Source organism: Palaemon carinicauda, unplaced genomic scaffold (genome assembly GCF_036898095.1).
Source record: "Palaemon carinicauda isolate YSFRI2023 unplaced genomic scaffold, ASM3689809v2 scaffold92, whole genome shotgun sequence".
NCBI lineage: Eukaryota > Metazoa > Arthropoda > Malacostraca > Decapoda > Palaemonidae > Palaemon > Palaemon carinicauda.
Window position 1 is genome coordinate 320814 of NW_027172226.1, and position 19053 is coordinate 339866.

The window sequence follows — 19053 nt, forward strand, 5'->3', positions numbered from 1 at the left end:
TGGGATACTTAGCTATCCTTTAATCTTGTACACTGGTTTTCACCCACCCCCCTGGGTGTGAATCAGCTACATGATTATCGGGTAAGTTTAATATTGAAAAATGTTATTTTCATTAGTAAAATAAATTTTTGAATATACTTACCCGATAATCATGATTTAATTGACCCTCCCTTCCTCCCCATAGAGAACCAGTGGGACCGAGGAATAATTGAGGAGGTGTCAACAAGAAGTACTTGAGTACCTGGCCACAGGTGGCGCTGGTAAGAACACCCCCTTCTAGTATTGTGATAGCTGGCGTATCCCTCCATAGAATTCTGTCGGGCAACAGAGTTGACAGCTACATGATTATCGGGTAAGTATATTCAAAAATTTATTTTACTAATGAAAATAACATTTCTATTGGTTCCATGGTATGTAGGTGTTTGTTGTCAAATTTTTAAATGAATTTTTATTCTTTTAAGTTTTCTATAAGACAAAATATTAAGAAAGAATTGAGTTTGTCTTTTGGGTGAGAATATTTTTTTTCTCATGAAAACACGTGTTAATTTTTTTTTGCTGTGTACATTTTATATCATCCTCATCCTCATACAGTAGATTAGAAATTAATACTATGCATGTCTCAAAAAGGTTATTTTTTTCTCACAGGAGAACAAAATAAAGCAATGACATTAATGTTATAAAAACCTTATCTTTGGGCAAACATCTAAGGTTTCTGAATATTTTTCCCACCACTAACTAGCCTGGCTTCATGACTTGGTACCTGTACAGCACCGCATAGGTTTGCGAGTCAAGTAATCTAACCTCCTTGGGTAAAGCCATCATTGTTTCCATATGGCAAAGGAAGGGGGTTATGATGAAAATTAATGTAATGGCTAACTTACCGCTGCTAATTAAAAGCGTAGCGAAGTTGAAAGAAAAACATACCTGTGGTTAAGGAAGGATTCATCAGCATTACCTATAGAGACAATGAACCAACAAGTAGTTGGTGATTTGGACTACCTACCACAGTGGTTGAAAAGGGGAAAGGTCACTTATGACACATGCTAAATTAACTTGCCTAAGTAAAATAGATTTGCAAGGATTCATATAGAACTTTGGGAGTGTCGTCTTTCCAGCTTCTGGTGTTGGCGTACACCATAACGTCTAATTGTGCTGGATGAAGGAATGCAGCAAGTGACATAATGTATTCTATGTAGCTTAATGACCATTTCTTACTATATTATGAACAGGAAATTTGCCTTTTATTTTAATGTTCACATTTTGCATCTGTGTTATGAAAATAAAAGTCAAGTTGATCTTCCTAATCTGGCAATTGAATCGGTGGAACTTCTAAAAGTTCAAGCTTGCAGCGAATGTTTTTGTTGAGCAGACTGACATAAGTCTCTTTATAGTTTATATAGGAAAGATCTATTTAATGTTGTTACTGTTCATAAAATATTTTATTTTGTTCATTATTTCTCTTTTAGTTTATTTAATTACTTTCCTCATTGGGTTATTTTTCCCTGTTGGAGCCCTTGGGCTTATAACATTCTGCTTTTCCAACATGGGGTTGTAGTGTAGTTAGTAATTAGAATATCCAAAGAATATGGCTTCTACGGTCAAACACTTCCTCTCTATCGTCTTAACAAATTCCTCGGGCAATATCAACTTTTGGTCAGGTATATTATTATATGGTGAAACACAATTTAATCTGCTCTTAATCTATCACTGGGTACATCATGGAGTTGGAGCCAGTTATGGACTCATTCTTCACTATTATTTAAAGGTATAAAAACTACAAGTAAAGAAAAAATATATATTACAAACAAAATGGAAGTCAATAAATAACAAAACTATTTGTCAATAACAAAGCATACAAACTTGGGTAAACTGGAAAGATAACGTTTGCAACAGGGAAAAAGCAGTAACAAAGTCTCCAGATTTCTGTGGCAACGAAAAGTGAATAACTCGAAGACAAGGTTTCTGTCGACTTGAAATTATTCACGAAGCAAACATCCACAGATCTATGTTAGCGTCATGGCTGCTTCTTGCAATGGACTTGACCTTGTCTCACTTTGAGGAATTCACCTTTACTTATCAAATATGAAAAATTGCTAGTCTGTGATATATACTGTACAGTCAAACCTCATGTTAAGCTGTTTTTGGCTGTAAATATCAACCTCAATGGCATTTTAATATCATTTTACCTTTGTGAATGTATGTTCACTGGAAATTCACTTATGGTAACATCATCTGGCTTGGCAAAGATTCGAACCTCTGCCTCTTAGTCGAAAACATGCTTGCGAGGACTCTACCAATTCGATATTTACATACACATACAGTGTATGTATATACATATATATGTGTATGTACATATGAGTAAATATAAATATATGTATTCTAGTAACTTTGGAAAACTGTTAATAAATAAGGTAATAAAATAAGTAAACCATTCACATCGAATTTACAGCGCATATCGTCAAAGTGACCTTATTGAGAACATTCATGTACCAGTAGATGTGAATAATACAAGTAAAATATAACTAGTAATTTTCCCATAAACTTCCTGAAGAAGAAACTTTCAAGTTTCCAAGGTGTAAACAGTGTGAATTTTCATGAAATTTCTTCCAACTTTTTTGAGGGCTACCATAATATTCAGTTAATAAAATGATCGTAATAATAATCAAAATACTACAGCATATAAAAATGAGGCCTCTCTGAATCCCTATTGAGGATCTAGCAACTGGAACATACATATGCACACACACATATATGTCTATAATTGTAATTATTCACCAGAGTTGGACTAAATGCTAGAGAGCCTGTATCACCTATGGCTCAGAGCTAAAAAAGTTCTGGTACATAGCAAGTGCCACCTTTAATGTAGGTCCCTCCATCAAAGACCTTCATTTTCACATCCATGAAATTATTGAAGCTAAAGGATTTTGATACGGAAACCAATGCGATGCGATTTAAATGAAGTTATTGATGAAACAATCCTAGAATGAGAAATTTAACGGATTGAATGGGGGTAGTTTGTTAAAAGCAACGCAATGAAAGACGGAAGATGTAAATGTTGATTCTATGTCTACAACTCTATATCTATCTCTGTCTCTGGTTCTCAAAGGAGTAGGGGTTGAAGAAGTCAATGATGGGGTGGTATCCATAGTTGACACGATCTTCTTCGTTCACAAGAGGGTTCCGATTGACTGGCCTGGTGTGATCAAAATCGGCGAATTCCGTTTCCTCGGATAATGCCACCAGGTCGGATCTGTTGATCAAAATGAAAAGAAATTTTTGTCAGAAATTTCCAGACATATTTCTGCAAGTATATAAAATTAAACATTACTGTATAAATACTGATATTAAAAGTTGGAAAAATTATTTTGGTCAGGGAATTTCATCACCAGAAATGTACAGGAATCAAAATACAATAGTTTTTGAAGTAGAATTATGAGCTTTTCACCATTACAGTTTAGTTGGGTGTTATGCAAGAAGGAAGACAGTTAATCTATATTACTTTATTCCTACATTTTCAAATTTACAGTACATTATGTTTTCAAATACTGTAAAGATTAAAAATATTGGTATAATGTGAACATGGCTATGTACTGTATATCCTAGGCTCTTCTATCAATCTTGCCCAACACATTCCTTAAAAAGATCTATCTCTCTATCCACCATAGCACTTCTAATTTGGGAAAGTAGTCAACACTCAAAAAGAAACAAAAGGGGATTTTTTATCCTTGTTTTCCCTTGCCTGACGAGGGACTTCTCTCAGTTTGGTTGGTATTGCTAGGGTGCCACAGTCCACCCTCCCACATCTTCCACCACAAATGAAGCTTCATATGCTGAATCCCCTACTGCCTTTACTTTGGCAGTTACCAAGGCAACCTGAGGTAGCAGCATGGCCCATCAGAACTGTCACAATCGCTTGATATTCATTTCTATTTTTAGCATATTCTTTTGCCTCTCTCACATCTATCTTCCTGTCACCTATGATTTTCTTCAATCCATCCATCCACGCAAACCTTGGCCTTCCTCTTACACTTCTCCCATCATATGTTACCTTCATTACCTTCAGCAAACAACCGTCTTTATGTAGCCAAACCACCATAACACCTTCATATCAAACCTAGCTGCTAATTCATTCCTCACACTCGTTCTCACTCTTACTATTTGATTCCTAACCTTCCAGTCTAGATACACTAGCCATACTCCTCAGTCACTTCATCTCAAACACATTCAATTTATGTCTCTCCACCACTTTCATTCCCCTCAATTTTGATCCATACATCACAGTTCGTACAATCACTTTATCATAGAACTCTTTTTACATTCATCTCCAACCCCCTGTATTTTACCACTCCCGTCACTGCCCCCAACACTTTGAATCCTTCATTCACCTTCTAATGTACATCTGCCTCCACTGTTATCATTTGTAGCAACAAAAGAACACAAGTTCTTAAACTGATGTACTTCCACAAGTAACATGACATTCCATCCAGCTCCACCCTCCCTTCTTGTTCACCTCAAGAAGGCTCTCGTCTTGGAAAAATCATTGTTTATCACCAGCTCTTGATCTGGCAGTATCTCACAGCTCTCATTTTAACCGGATATGCCATACTTCCCAGTGAGACCTTCTGCCTCTCCAGCACCCACTCTGGCCTTTAAATCACCCAACGCAACTACATAATTTATTCTACTCAGTCCTTTTACACACCTAGTTAACTCATTCCAAAATCCATTCCGCTCTTCATTTTTCTCACAACCCGGCCCATATGCGCTAACAAAAGTCCAAAATTTCCTACCTAACCTAACACTTACCCACATTAACCAAAATGTCACCTCCCCCTTCCATTTCACTACTTTACCTACTTTACAGCAAAGTCACATACATACTCGTGCTTCCCCTTTCTATCCCAATCACTCCACCTGTCACTTCACCAAACATTACTTCACCCTTCCTAGTTATCTTTGCCTTACACAAGGCCTTTACATCCATCCTCTTATTCCAAAACATACTTCCAATCTCACATCTTTTACTCTATCATACTACATCCACGCACATTCAAACACCCCAAAACTAGAATGCGGGAAGCAGTCGCTCTCCCCCCAACTCCTATTCTTCTTCGATATCTCTCAGGAAGAGAGGGGATTCCTAATCCCCTCGTCCCACCCCTTTTAGTCGCCTCTTATGACATGCAGGGATACGTTGAGACAATTCTAATGGTTGTTTTGCCCTCTCAGCCTCTGTTGGCTCCTCAAAAAGATAGGGAGAAATTTTACAGGATAGGGTTTTCAAGTGGAAGACTATAGTACAGTCTGAGGCTACGACATCATCCAAGACAAGTGAATGTTTTTGATTAAACAAGTATAAAGTTTCTTCCACCCTGATTTTCAGGCAACCCTTATGCACTCTTAATATGATTTACTGGAAATGATATTTGAATTTCTCACCTGTTTATGCTGTGTGCTGTCGCATTTCTGTAATTGCTGTCAAGTCTTGTACCAGATTTACGTATAGCCGTTCTTGAGGGTGATATAGGCCTCCGACGGCGAGGCGTTTGCGAATTTACAGGTATGTTAGGGTAGTTGACTGGACTGTATGCTAAAGAAAATAAAATGGGTACATATCAAATACTACTTTTAATTCAAGAATAAAGTAACTTTTCAGGAATACTGTATGCATAATTTTGAAGACCAGAAGACTACAAAGTGAGGCCCAAGTTTCATTATTACTAAGATATCCTTGAACTTAATTGTAAACTATTCTCCATGTCTCAAGTCATTCATAAGTCTGTTGTCAGTTCGTAAGTCTAAAAACCACTTTTAATTATACATAGAGCATCGGCAGTGTCCAGGAAATAGATATATCCACTTAGAAAAATAAAAGCAACTCTCCTATTTGTAAACAAACAGCCAAACACCGAGAAGTGCAGGAAATTTTAATACTTGATAATGGAAATAATCCAATAGTTTCTCAAAGGCCTGTTATCAATTTCCGAATTTAGAAAAAAAAATTCTTTTGCTAAGTAGCACTGACAGCCAGAGAATATTTTAGACAGATGCACCAAGAGATTTAGACCCGTGGCTCAGATTTTACTGTGAAAACAAATTTATTCTAAAGTATAGTAATTCTTGGGGAAGTTATAGATACTGTAACCTAATTTTTTTTTTAAGGGAAGGAATGGTGAATCTTTATCGAGATGAAGGGAAGAGATTAAGAAAGCAAAGAAGTAAAGTGGTGTTTTGGATAAGCAAACGTCACAAGAAATAGAAACATCAGTTGCAGGAATGGATGAACACCATATTGCCGTAAAACTATAAAAGATGTTCCGTGATGATACCAGTCATTTAATAAACGACAAGAAAGATAAAATTTATCCTATAGTTACTGTAACCAATTTTTTTAAGGGAAGGAATAGTGAACTAACAGCTAGAGAATATTTTAGACAGATGCACCAAGAGATTTAGATCCTAGGCTCAGATTTGACTGTGAAAACATATTTGTTCTAAAGTATAGTAATTCTTGGGGATGTTATAGTTACTGTCACTAATTTTTTTAAGGGAACGAATGGTGAATCTTTATCGACATGCTCATACAGTACTTACGTCGAATCCGAAGTTTTTTTACAGCACTTGAAAAATACTTTATTGAAAATCCAGAGATGTATGTTATTGTAAGGGCTGCATAATTCAGGCTTTTTGTTCCGTCATTCCAAGAATACTGTTACTGTATCACATATGGGTGACGGTAGTACACTTTGATCTTCCTCTTGGACAGAACTGCTACAAGGGGCAGTGATTTAGAAAACTCAGTTGGAATTCTATTTAACAGTCTTCCCCATGTTTCATTTCAATAGGAAACACCCACTGTCATCTTTAATGATAGCATCTCTTCAAGTTAGTGCATGTTATTTAATATGCAATTTAAGCATCCATACTCAGTTGAGATGCCACTGTCTCGGTGGCCATTTACAGTTTTTTCTTTCAACTACAAAACTGTAGAACAAGTCTTACATATGTTGTTGCTAGTTTCTCATCATTTTTTGGACATGTATAAGGATTTTTCCATGTTGTTTTTTGCATATTTTCTACCGTTTAACCTTCTACAGGTAATTAAATATGTTCTGTGTGAGTAGAGATAATGATGAATGTGGCACGTAATAGTGGCATATGTCAGCATATACAGTATGTAGAATATATATGGTATATATTATGTATGTAGCATATATATTGTGTACTCACCACTCGCATTAATCACACTTAAGGAAGTATTTTTGATAAAAATATAAAATATAGATTACCATCATAAAGAAAATTCTGATAACATACACCAGGTGTTTCAAGGAACCGTCTACACAAGCAACTAGAACATGATGAAAAAAGGAAACTAAAGACAGTGCAAAAAAAGTCACGATTAATACCAACAGATTTTCAAAATGAAGAGCACGTGTAACCAGTCACATGTCGTCACGAGTCACTGACCTTGTTCTGAAGAGTCACTACCTGGTGCTAGGTCGTTAGGGTCAGGTTGGGGCGCTGGCACTGTCTGTGAGACCTGTACTGACCCAGCAGTATGTTGCCGCCGATTGAGCGGAGGGAACACATAGGCATAGCCTTGGATATGGCAGGAACAGCAGCTAGGTACCTGGAATGAAAAGTTACTGATGAATAACGAGGTTCACCAAGGCGCAGTATGTGTGTTGTAATACAGTATGACTAACATATACATTTGTTTAGGAAATTAATCCTGTTGCCAAAACACATTGTTGTATGAAATTAATTATAAGGTTTAGAATTGTCTAAAACTTTTATTGTTCAGTTTTGAGTATTTAATAAAATAATCTGTATAAATGAATTAAGCTTATTGTATTTTAGTTCCATTCGTCTATTTCCCAATCTACGAATGAAGGAAGCTTAGAAATTCTCTAAAATACAAGCCGCCCTCAGAATTATCATCAGTATAAAGTCATTACTGCTGAATCAACCACGGAGTAGATTAAAGCGGCAAGTTACCTTGAAAATGTCCATGTGCAGACCCCGACCATCCTCCCACGACAAAAGACGGTGATAGTTGTGAACTTGGTTACAGGTTGCTCTATAATGATGAGACACGTAGCTGCAAGCGCCACCTGGTTTCCTACGCCGTGAAAGAAGGGAAAAGTATTAACATTTCAGTACATCATTAGGCTGGTGTGTCTTGCCAGTGAATATCAACACACTTGTGACTTGTCTAATTTATAGCTACTTTTAATTGGAAGAAAATTAAAAACCTGCAATTAAATACAGTCATACCTACCTTCACGAAAGAATCTGCTTACAAAATTTTCAATCTGTGAAACGAGATGCTAATATTTTTATGACTCGCTTTGCGATAAATGTTTCATTTTAAGAAAAGAGATTTACCAGCCAGGCCGAGAATAAAATAGTCACCCAATAAAATGAGTTGAAGAAAATAGGTTTAGACAATAGAAAATGTAGCTGTAATCTATAACGGGTAACTATAATAGTACAGTACAAATGGTACAGTGTACTGTATATTTTGTATATGTACAGAATTATACTGTATGTATTGTATTATATTCCATTTATTGTTACAATATGTTGTAATAACTTAATTTACAGGTATTAACAGTTAGTTTAGGTATATTGAATGGTTCAAATGTATTTATCTGTACAGTATTTCATTGTGATTATACTGTAGCTTAATTATAAGATTTAATGTGGTGTTTTGTAGGGTTTGGAACGAATTAGGCTATTTACATGTGAAATGTGACTCACAACACGGAAAAATCACTTTACGAAAGCCACTCCGGAATGAATTAATTTCGTATTGTGAGACATTACTGTAGTGATGGAGTGACTTGTTCCTTTGTATGCTGTTGAACATACTAACCTAATTAGTGAGATGCAGCAATAATGTACTATTACATTAGCAACATAGATATTAAATAAATACATCTGAAATAAAAAATAAATATTGGAGAAATTGGTAATATTGAGGAACTGACCTTCACCTGCATTTGAAATAAAGTAAATAAAGAAACAGGTTTTATGGTAAGATAATTTCCTCTACATAGGTAAAGATGTTAACCTATGTTAAAAGAGTTTTCCACACATTAAAAAGAAAGGATCACCAAAAGGAGTGGCATGAGCTACAAGAGAGTCAAGTATAAGATTCATAATGTTTCATATATTGAAAAATTCTGTTCCTGACAAATTCAATTTCCTTCAAACCAGTCTTTGTTTTTTGGACATAGGCCTTGTTTTCATCTCTTCTCTGAAACCAATTTCATTTTTCATCATGGGCCGGTGTTGCTTGTTCCTTTAATTGAATAGTCAGTTGGAAACTTCCCTGTCTCGTAAGTTGATAGTTTCTATAATGTGATTAATCTCACCGTCCCTGTGTGCTAGTGATGAGGGTTTTGGGGGGTGGCTAAAGGTCTACCTGGTGAGTCATCAGCTACCATTGCTTGGCCATCCTTAGTCCTAGCTCTGGTGAGGAAGGGACTTAGCAGTGATCATATGCTAATAAGGTCGATGTTTAGGACATTGTCCTGTCCGTGCCTCCGTTGCTCATGAGAGGCCTTATAGAAAACTCAGAAAATTAATGCTTTTTCATGTTCTTACTCACATGCACTTTTCCATTCGTATGGTTTGTGAATATTTATCTAGATTCACGATGTACTTCCAGCGTCCCTTGGAATTCCTGGCTCTTTTGGGGCGAGCGTATTTTACTTCTGAAGGGCACAAGTAACCTCCATCACGAGCGAAGTCCCTGTGCACATGATTCTCGGTGCCTGCTCTCCTGTAAATGAAAAATTGTTCTTAGTGTTCTCGTCATCAAAATCATGAAGGCCAATGGTAGCTTTAAAAACTGCATGGTCAACATCAATTCTTCATGAAGAAGGTTATTTCACTTACCTGTTTCCAAAATAGTGTTGGTAATCATACTTCGACTCTTGACTAGAAGAAACCCCATCCACAAGGTCATCTGCACTCTGTGATCTAACTTCAGCAATCATAGTATCAGATCGCGAAGGGTCTCGGATCAAGGATGACAGAATGGCCTCACTGAAATTTAAAAAAAAAAAAGGAAAATGTTACGTTTTTGTGTGAATGTGAGAAAACCGCAGTTGATGATAAATATTATACAGTAATTTTATACTTCGAAAATTATTGTACTGATGCATAATGACTTACTGAGGATATTCAATGGAGTCAAGGCAGATATCTTCAGTGTACTTGACACATCCTCCATCACTACTAGAAAATCCACCTGTGGGTCTTCCTTGATGGGATGGTGGTGGCCTTGCTGGAAACCTGGCAGGTGGCTTGGGCGGCGCAAATTCATCTTTAGTAGACCCGAAGTTCTTGAAATCATTGTCGAAGTTGCTGTTAAATCCACCAGAATTACTGTTGACGTGACTGAATGAAACTGGCCCAAAGTCTGGTCCAACGGCATTTCCGAAATTTTCTGGATGTGTCGGCCTGGGCCTGGGGCGAGGTACTGGAGCCTGCCGATTTGGTGGCGGCTTAGGAATGGTGGGGAACTTGACCATGGTAGGACCGGGTACGAAGGGCAATGGTTTCAGAATGTTATCTGGCGCTGGGACCTCTGTAAATCAGGGAGTGGGTCAGTGACGCTGCTGGTAAGCTTAAATGGATGGGCATGTCAATGGAAAGTTCACTGCAAGTTCTCAAGACCAGTCAGAGCACAAATCATTCCCCATGCATATTTTATAATTAAAAGGAACAGTCACTACAATTATTTTTGTTATTTTAAAGCAAAGCGCTATTTATGAACGAAAGCAAAAGCACACTATGCTCTATAGCACATGACTTCAAGTTGAAAGCAACTGTTAAAGGCAGAGAATATCTGTTATTTGAACAGGCTCCAGAGTTCTTTGGATCCTGCATTTGAAGTGATATTTACCTCGATGTAATTCAACGGAACTATGGTTTAGCTTCTAGGATGAGTTTGCTTCCATTCTTCACTATTTATCTAGATACATTTAACATTGTTACCACAAACCTTTCAACACCAATATATCCAACAATGTTCAGTTAATTTCTCATATTTATAATAATTTACATTTATTTTTAGTGAACATAACATTGATTTAACCTTCACCTTACAACAGGACATGATATAATTACAGACAGACAGACATACACATACTATTTCTACATACCAAACATATTAACAAAAGTCTGTACTGTGTAAATTATAAAAAGTATAAGTATTTGTGTGAATTACTGTGTGATTCCAAATAGGTGTGCTGTATATATTAGTGTGCTTCTTTCCAAAATCATTTTGTGTTTCGATAATTTCTGTTTTAAATGTGGATTGGGCGGTCTTTTTCGGTTATAGCCTGTCTCTTGCCTTTGTTTCGCGATAATGAAATGTATTTAAAGACACATGGTTTTACTATGGATTGTCTTTATTCCGCGATAATAAAATGTATTTAAAGACATATGGCTCTACTATGAAATTAATATTTTATAGAATTTATGTAATGTTTTATTTTGATTAAAGAGTTTTCAATCATTGTAATCCTCCTGTCTTTCATGGGCAGAGAGCTCAACATGAAGGTCTGTAGGTTCTGCATCAAAAATGTTTTTAAAAAAAATGGATATTCAGTGGGAATAATACTAGAAGGCCTATGGCCGTAATAATTTATTCATTGTACCTTGATATCTATTGTGAAAATATTTAGTTGTTTAATTCTTATTTGATTATAAGATATTAGATAAGTATGTCATTTAGCAGTTTTTCATATTGCATTTAATTTTTTATGATTATATCTAAAAATTTTTGCTGATTTTGAATGTTTAGATAAGCAAATATTTATTAATTTATTGAATTCAAAGTTTGGGTGAAGTAATATTTTTCTTCAAATTATAGAAATTATGAAAGTTATGGAATTTGTATTCATCTTTAATATTCTTTCCTAAATATTTTCTACTTTAGATAATCATGTTTATGGGAAAATTCGATTCCCTTCTTGAGTAAATGCCAAACTTAAAACTTTGGATCATAATCGAAGTAAAGGCGATATAGAGAGACAGAGAACCGAACTTTTAATATTTTCTTGAAAGAATACTCTTTACAAAACCTTGTATGGGTAAAATTATGGTTTTTGTATGTATGTATATGTATGCATGTTTATGTGTGTTATTAAAATACCTTAATAGTTAATCTACTACACCTACTTCTAGTGTGCTGGATGCTGTCCTCACCTTGGGGGTTATACTGAACCTGAAAATGCATAGAAATGATGTTTTATATATATATATATATATATATATATATATATATATATATATATATATATATATATATTTATATATTTATTTATATGTATATATTTATATATTTATATATACAGTATGTATATATATTATATATATGGCTATATATATATATATATATATATATATATATATATATATATATATATGTAGATATATATGTATATATATATATATATGTAGATATATATGTATATATATATATATATATATATATATATATATATATATATGTAGATATATATATATATATATATATATATATATATATATATATATATATATATAAAGATTATTGATATATATATATATATATATATATATATATATATATATATATATATATATATATATATATATATATAAAGATTATTGATTAAGCTCTGAAACATTACTTCATAAATTCCTATATATATTACTTATTTTTATTTATTAATTTAAAAGAGCTAATTTGTGTATTTATGTCCTTGTAGGTGTGAAACTCCATTCGAGTATATATTGTTATATAAGTTCTCTTGTTATTCTTTATGTTAGCAATAAATTCACACGTGAATCAGGAAACTGCAATGCCAAGCATATAAGGGACATTAATCAATGAATGAAAGTTCATCCTATGTGTAATATTTTGTAATAATTTTAGAATTTAATATTTTAGACAGTATTCACAAGTACAGTATATAAGTTAATATAAGAATGTATAAACAGGGCAATACTTACGTCAATATCAATTGTTTATATCCTGATTTCAAATAGATTCTTCAAAAAATGAGTTAAAGTTCATGAGAAGCAAAAAAATTATGAAAATTTTCAATCGACATCTTCACATCTCTCAAAGTAGTTTTTTCCCTAATACAGTAAAATATTGATATTAGGTATAAATTGAATTTTAGTGGATAATAAAAATGAGGACATTTAATCAGACAATTGTTTGTTTTTTATGAGAATTATTACAGATGCATTGAATTCTTTCTCTGTAATACTAAGATTCTTCGCCATTATTTCCTTTGGCTCCTTTTTTGTTTGACCAGATATGCAAGTTCTCAACATCTCCTTTTCATGTTTTGGCTTTTTAACAGTTTTGCCATTGCTTCTTGAAATGTTTGTTTTATGATTTCAAGTAGTGTACATATGAAGACGAGTAACACATAATGGGACACTTGGTGAAATTAAAATTCTCTTTGTAATTACTGTCTTTTACTGCATTCAAGGTATTATGGGTTGAGTTTTGTTGTTTCAGAAACTTAACGGTACAGCATTTGAACTCTTAAAGGTTTTGATTACTGTGTAGGAAACCTCCATTTTGTCGCTTTATATTTGGGTTTAAGGTTTCTGTAGATCTACCTGCTGGGTCACCAGTAACTATTGCCTGGTTACCTCTGGGTCAACCTTGGGTGGGGAGCTAGTTTCGGTATTGATCAAACAGTATAGTATATACATGAATTCGGTCTCCAGAACCGTGTGCAAGAAGACAGTAATCTATTACATGTCTTATACTGATGGTAAATGGCTTTTGTAAACTAAATGAACAAGGAACATTCAGGATTAGGTATTATACGTCTGTCATAGATGTATCGGGCATAACTAGTTCGTTGCTAATTCCTAACTGATAACTAATCCGTAATTAGAATTACATTTGAATCAATAAGGCTTAGAGTAGTGTAGGACCCATTATTTTTCAGTGGTGTAAGACTACTACTTTTTGGTGATGCAAGAACAGAATCTTTTTGGTGGTGTAAGAACTATTACTTTGTGGTTGTGGAAGAATTATTCCTTTATGGTGATGTACAGTAAGAACATATTTTTTGGTGGTGTAATGACTATTACTTTTGGGTGGTGTAAGAACCTTTACTTTTTGGTGGTGTAAGAACCCTTACTTATTGGTGGTGTAAGAACCCTTACTTATTGGTGGTGTAAGAACCCTTACTTTTTGGTGGTGTAAGAACCCTTACTTTTTGGTGGTGTAAGGACCCTTACTTTTTGGTGGTGTAAGAACCCTTACTTTTTGGTGGTGTAAGAACCCTTACTTTTTGGTGGTGTAAGAACCCTTACTTTTTGGTGGTGTAAGGACCATTACTTTTTAGTTGTGGAAGAACTATTCCTTTATGGTAATGTGAGAATATACTTTCTGGTGGTGTAAGAACCATTACTTTTTGGTGGTTTAAGAACCATTACTCTTTGGTTGTGTAAATCCATTACTTTATGGTAGTATAAGGGCCATTACTTTTTGGTGGTGTAAGATTCATTACTTTTTGTTTGTGGAAGATATTTTTTTTGTGTGTGTGGGTAAAAACCATTACTTTTTGGTGGTATAAAAACCATTACTTTTTCGTGGTGTAAGAACCATTACTTACGCTTAACCTTCCAGTAGGATTATATGGAATTCGAGGCCTCGGTCTCTGTCTTGGCGGGGGTGGGGGAGGGCGTCTATGTCTTGGTCCCTGTGTGGAAGACATTAAATCATGTCAGACATAGTCTGACGATTACAGGCACAATCGAAATATTAGTTATCAAGTATTTAATTCCCTAATGTTTTTATCATATTTTGAGCAGTACTTCTGTATCTAAGCCATGACTTTCTATCTAAAGGAAGGAGAGAATGATTGAATTTAGACCATAATATTCCGTTTGAACATTTTCATTTTGGATTTTGAGACTTGACATAACACTCCTTTGCATGACTTGGATATAAGCATCAACAGACTGACCAAAACCTGTGGCGTTCCCGTGAATATCATGCCAATCATCTGCTCTCGGATGAGGTCCACATTGTCCCGTCGGCGATGCCCTATGAAGGCCTCTGCTACAGGCAGGGGCATCATCTCGTTCACCTCTTCGTCAGTAGCAGCGGCGGCTTCCTCTAATCGTTCCAGCGTTAGGTTGTATCCTGGGGAAAAAAGGGAAGAATTTTCAGTTTGTCTTTATTGCGTGATTTTTTTTATTACGTTTGACAACACGTGTTCTGTGGCTGTATTTGCTAACCACTTTTATTGATATTAAGGTTTGAAACAATAAATTCTAGTTTCTTTTCAAAGCTTTTTAGGTCCACCAACAACTATTTGAGCCAAGGTCTATAGAATACATTCTATTGACATTAATTTGAGTATTGTCTTTCGTAGTAAAGGTTGTTTGTAAGAACAGGAACATCTCAAACTATACTGATTTAGCTTTATATATGATGAGAATAGTAAGCCATAGTTAATTTCTTAAAGGAACTCAAGTGAAAAGTTATTTGTAAATAACGAAAATGTAAAAAACAAATGGTTAAAGATCTTATTTTAATTTTATGCCCTCAAAATATGTAATGTAGATAAGACCCTGTAGAGAGGTAAGGGGAAGGACCGTCAATGCTCCTCGAACAGCATACTCTAGGCATCCCTTGTGGTTTTAAGAACGTCCCATTTCGACATTTTTGTCCCAGATGCGTCTCTGCTCTGAATGGTCTTCCCAGTGCCGTCCATATGGCTCAAATCTTCTTACTCCTGAATTGCTACGTAATCTAAATTTATCGGAATTTCAGAGTAACAATTTCGTACTCGAACTTCTTTCCTTCCATCCTGCTGTCCCATCTCTTGACTTTTTCTCCACAACACTGAGTCTTGTGTTCCTAATTCCACGGACTTAATAAGTAATAATCGTATGAAATACTTATCTTGTAAATTCTATTCGATGGTAAACAAGGTAATATATTTCCAAAGAAGGTAATTAAGATATTTTTTATATGCTGTTTTAATTCAGTTTATTTAAAACAGCATGAGTGCACAGTTACATATATGTACTTCAACTTTTCAAGAGCCGAATAGATTAGAGTATAATAACTGTAACAGTTTTATAATAGCATATGTTCTCTCTAGCGAGGTCTTTCACCGTAGATAAATTTAGATTTCTGTCATTATGAAATGTCACATGCCTCAGTGAGTTAAGCCTTTTCTACCCAGCAGAGTAAGACCTGTATTCAAGCACTTGCAACATGTTATTTGCGTAACATTGCCACTGTTAATGGTTATGTGTAATTGAGAAGGAATGTGTTAATATGTAAAGGTGCTTAAACAATCTGCATAGTAATTAGTTTATCGGTTTATTTCAAAACAAATTATTAATTGTTTGCTCTATTTTCTCAAAATGGGTCTAGGGTTTTGAGCGTGCCTTCGTTTACCTTAGGTCCACTCATTCTCTATCCTTTTATTTTTATCTATTTTCTCGCTTTCTTTCTTCCATCTTGATGTCCAACCACTTTAAATTCACAGGGCAACTGCAGCCCCTCACCCCCCACCCAAAATAGTACCCCTGTCCCCGGTTCCAGTCCCAGTCTAGGGCCATACGGCCCAAATTCTATTTTAGCGATATGTGAATATGATAAGAGAAGCAAACTCGTCTACTATCGCAGTCCATCAACGAAAAACTATAATCATACGTATAACCAAGTTAATAAGGGTCATACTTAAGTAACTAAAAAGGCCTATCTTATATGAAACCAGGGTGACTATAATGTGTATTTATTAACATTTAACTATGGCGAAAGGCAGTTTTATTAATATTCAGAATATAAAACTCATAAATAGTCAGTAATGCATTTGTAGAAATGAAGACCAAGCTAATATTCTCGGTAATCGAGGCAATGCATCGGCCTTCACTTATATGCATTGGAGGATTGACTCTTATGTATGGTTACTTGGGCTTAGGAGGGGGGGGGGGGGTGGTGTTAAGGTGGTGCCAGGATGTATCATTTGAGAGGTGGTGTCTTGAATGGCACTTATCAAATATTCGTATAGGTTTATTGTAAGTCCTGACTTATGGCATGAATGATATCCTTCCGACTGTTCCTCGTCTTTTGGTAATGTTTCTTTCATAAATTGGTCTATTGTTGTGTGGAGTCTTCATGGGATGAATGATATCTCTTCGACTATTCCTCTTTTGGTAATGTTTCTTTCATAAATTAATCTACTGTTGTGTGGACTTGTCATGGGATGAATGATACCCATCCGACTATTCCTCGTCTTTTGGTAATGTTTCTTTCATGAATTAATCTACTGTTGTGTGGACTCGTCATGGGATGAATGATACCTCTTCGACTATTCCTCTTTTGGTAATGTTTCTTTCATAAATTAATCTACTGTAGTGTGGAGTCGTTACCTGGATTTTAAATCGTTTTTAGTTAATAGGGTCATTTAACTTTAGATTTTTGTCTTAAGATTTCTATTTAAATCTGTGAGAAGTTGACATAGTTTTGCTCCTATGCATCACCTATGAACCAATATTAAAAAACAATGATTATTCATAATATTTTCCTCTAAAATCTAAAGAACGCACAAACTTTGTATTCATCTAAAACATAAAATACCTTTCTAAAATAAGATACTCTAAACCTTCAAGAACTTTTAGGATCAACACATCATGACACTTATTTGCTCTCACACTTTTTTTTTTTTTTACTGACCTGCTCTTCTGGCAGCTTCAAGGAGTTCCTCAGCAGGGGAGAGGACACTGGTTGTTTGGGGGTCACTGGCACTTTCCTCCATGTCACTATGGGTATCGGAGTCACTAGTCGTGGCCCTTGGCACTGAAAGTGCCAGTAGTACCGTCAGCAACACCAACATCTGAAAAGTGATTCTAGATTTAATACATTGAACTTTGTTGGATATATATATATATTATATATATATATTTATATAGTATGTATGTATATTATATTATATATAATATACAATATATATATATATATATATATATATATATATATATATATATATACATACATACATATTTATACATATATATATATATATATATACATACATACATATTTATACATATATATATGTATATATATTGTATGTTATATATTATATATACATATAGTATATTATTTTTAATAAAATATATATACATATATATATGTATATATATATATATATATATATATATATATATATATATATATATATATATATATATATATATATAATTGAAATAAACAATAATTGCGTTTTGCATGAGATGATTTAGATGCAAAATAATGTCTGATAAGGGAATGTGCGAACGATTAATTATTCAAAAGACACAGTTGAAAAATAACGTACCCTTTCCTTAGCAGCCATCTTTCTCCCGATGTTGTTCAAAGGATAGGTGGCAACAATTTAACACATTATCTGGGGAAAAGAAAAACATTAATGTTTTTTATATATATCTTAGCTCTCCTAAACTCATATGTATATATATATATATATATATATATATATATATATATATATATATATATATATATATATATATATATATATATATGTATATATGTATATATAGATTATATATATATATATATATATATATATATATATATATATATATATATATATATATATACTGTACATATATGGATATATATAGATATTTATATATATTTATGTATATATATATATATATATATATATATATATATATATATATATATATATATATATATATAAATGTTCCGTCTAATTTGCGTAAACTATTTGACTGTGACGGAAGTTAGATTTAAAACTAATTAAGTTACACTGGGTCACATGAATTTCATGCAAACTGCAATACAAAAGCTCAAGACAAATTGTTACGCAAAGATCAAAATGATTTCCAAGATTTGACCGCTAATTTTTTCACTTTCTCAATTTCGAAATTCGTACAAATTTTTCTGCCATGTTCATATATGTAAAAATGAATTACGTATCCGCTTTTAGCATTTATAAGAATTTAAGTCGTTTAATAGTATTCAGCGAA

At 34.0% G+C, this 19053-nt stretch overlaps 1 protein-coding gene across 5 annotated transcripts; it reads right to left on the reverse strand.

Moving 5' to 3' along the window:
• Positions 1 to 1781: 1781 nt before the first annotated feature.
• LOC137637675 (uncharacterized) lies at positions 1782 to 18449 on the reverse strand. Of its 5 annotated transcripts, none has more exons than XM_068369829.1 (12): positions 18378 to 18449; positions 17735 to 17894; positions 15012 to 15184; positions 14652 to 14738; positions 12229 to 12247; positions 10189 to 10603; positions 9910 to 10059; positions 9620 to 9793; positions 8002 to 8125; positions 7471 to 7633; positions 5440 to 5590; positions 1782 to 3250 (listed from the first exon to the last, which is right to left on the reverse strand). In XM_068369829.1, the coding sequence occupies exons 1-12, from the start codon at positions 18393 to 18395 to the stop codon at positions 3082 to 3084; spliced, it is 1803 nt and encodes a 600-aa protein (XP_068225930.1). In that variant the 5' UTR covers positions 18396 to 18449; the 3' UTR covers positions 1782 to 3081. The 5 variants fall into 5 exon arrangements, with proteins under 5 accessions (XP_068225930.1, XP_068225927.1, XP_068225929.1 ...); XM_068369826.1 differs by having other exon boundaries at positions 12202 to 12247; XM_068369828.1 differs by having other exon boundaries at positions 15006 to 15184.
• Between the last annotated feature and the right edge of the window lie 604 nt (positions 18450 to 19053).

Bases quoted from the DNA above. Each gene is read 5' to 3' on its own strand.
- LOC137637675 (XM_068369825.1), bottom strand. The intron at 10,060-10,188 runs GTAAGTCATTAT...TTTAAATTTCAG, and splicing joins GACTCCATTGAATATCCTCA to TGAGGCCATTCTGTCATCCT. The intron at 7,634-8,001 runs GTAACTTGCCGC...TTTTCATTCCAG, and splicing joins TGCACATGGACATTTTCAAG to GTACCTAGCTGCTGTTCCTG.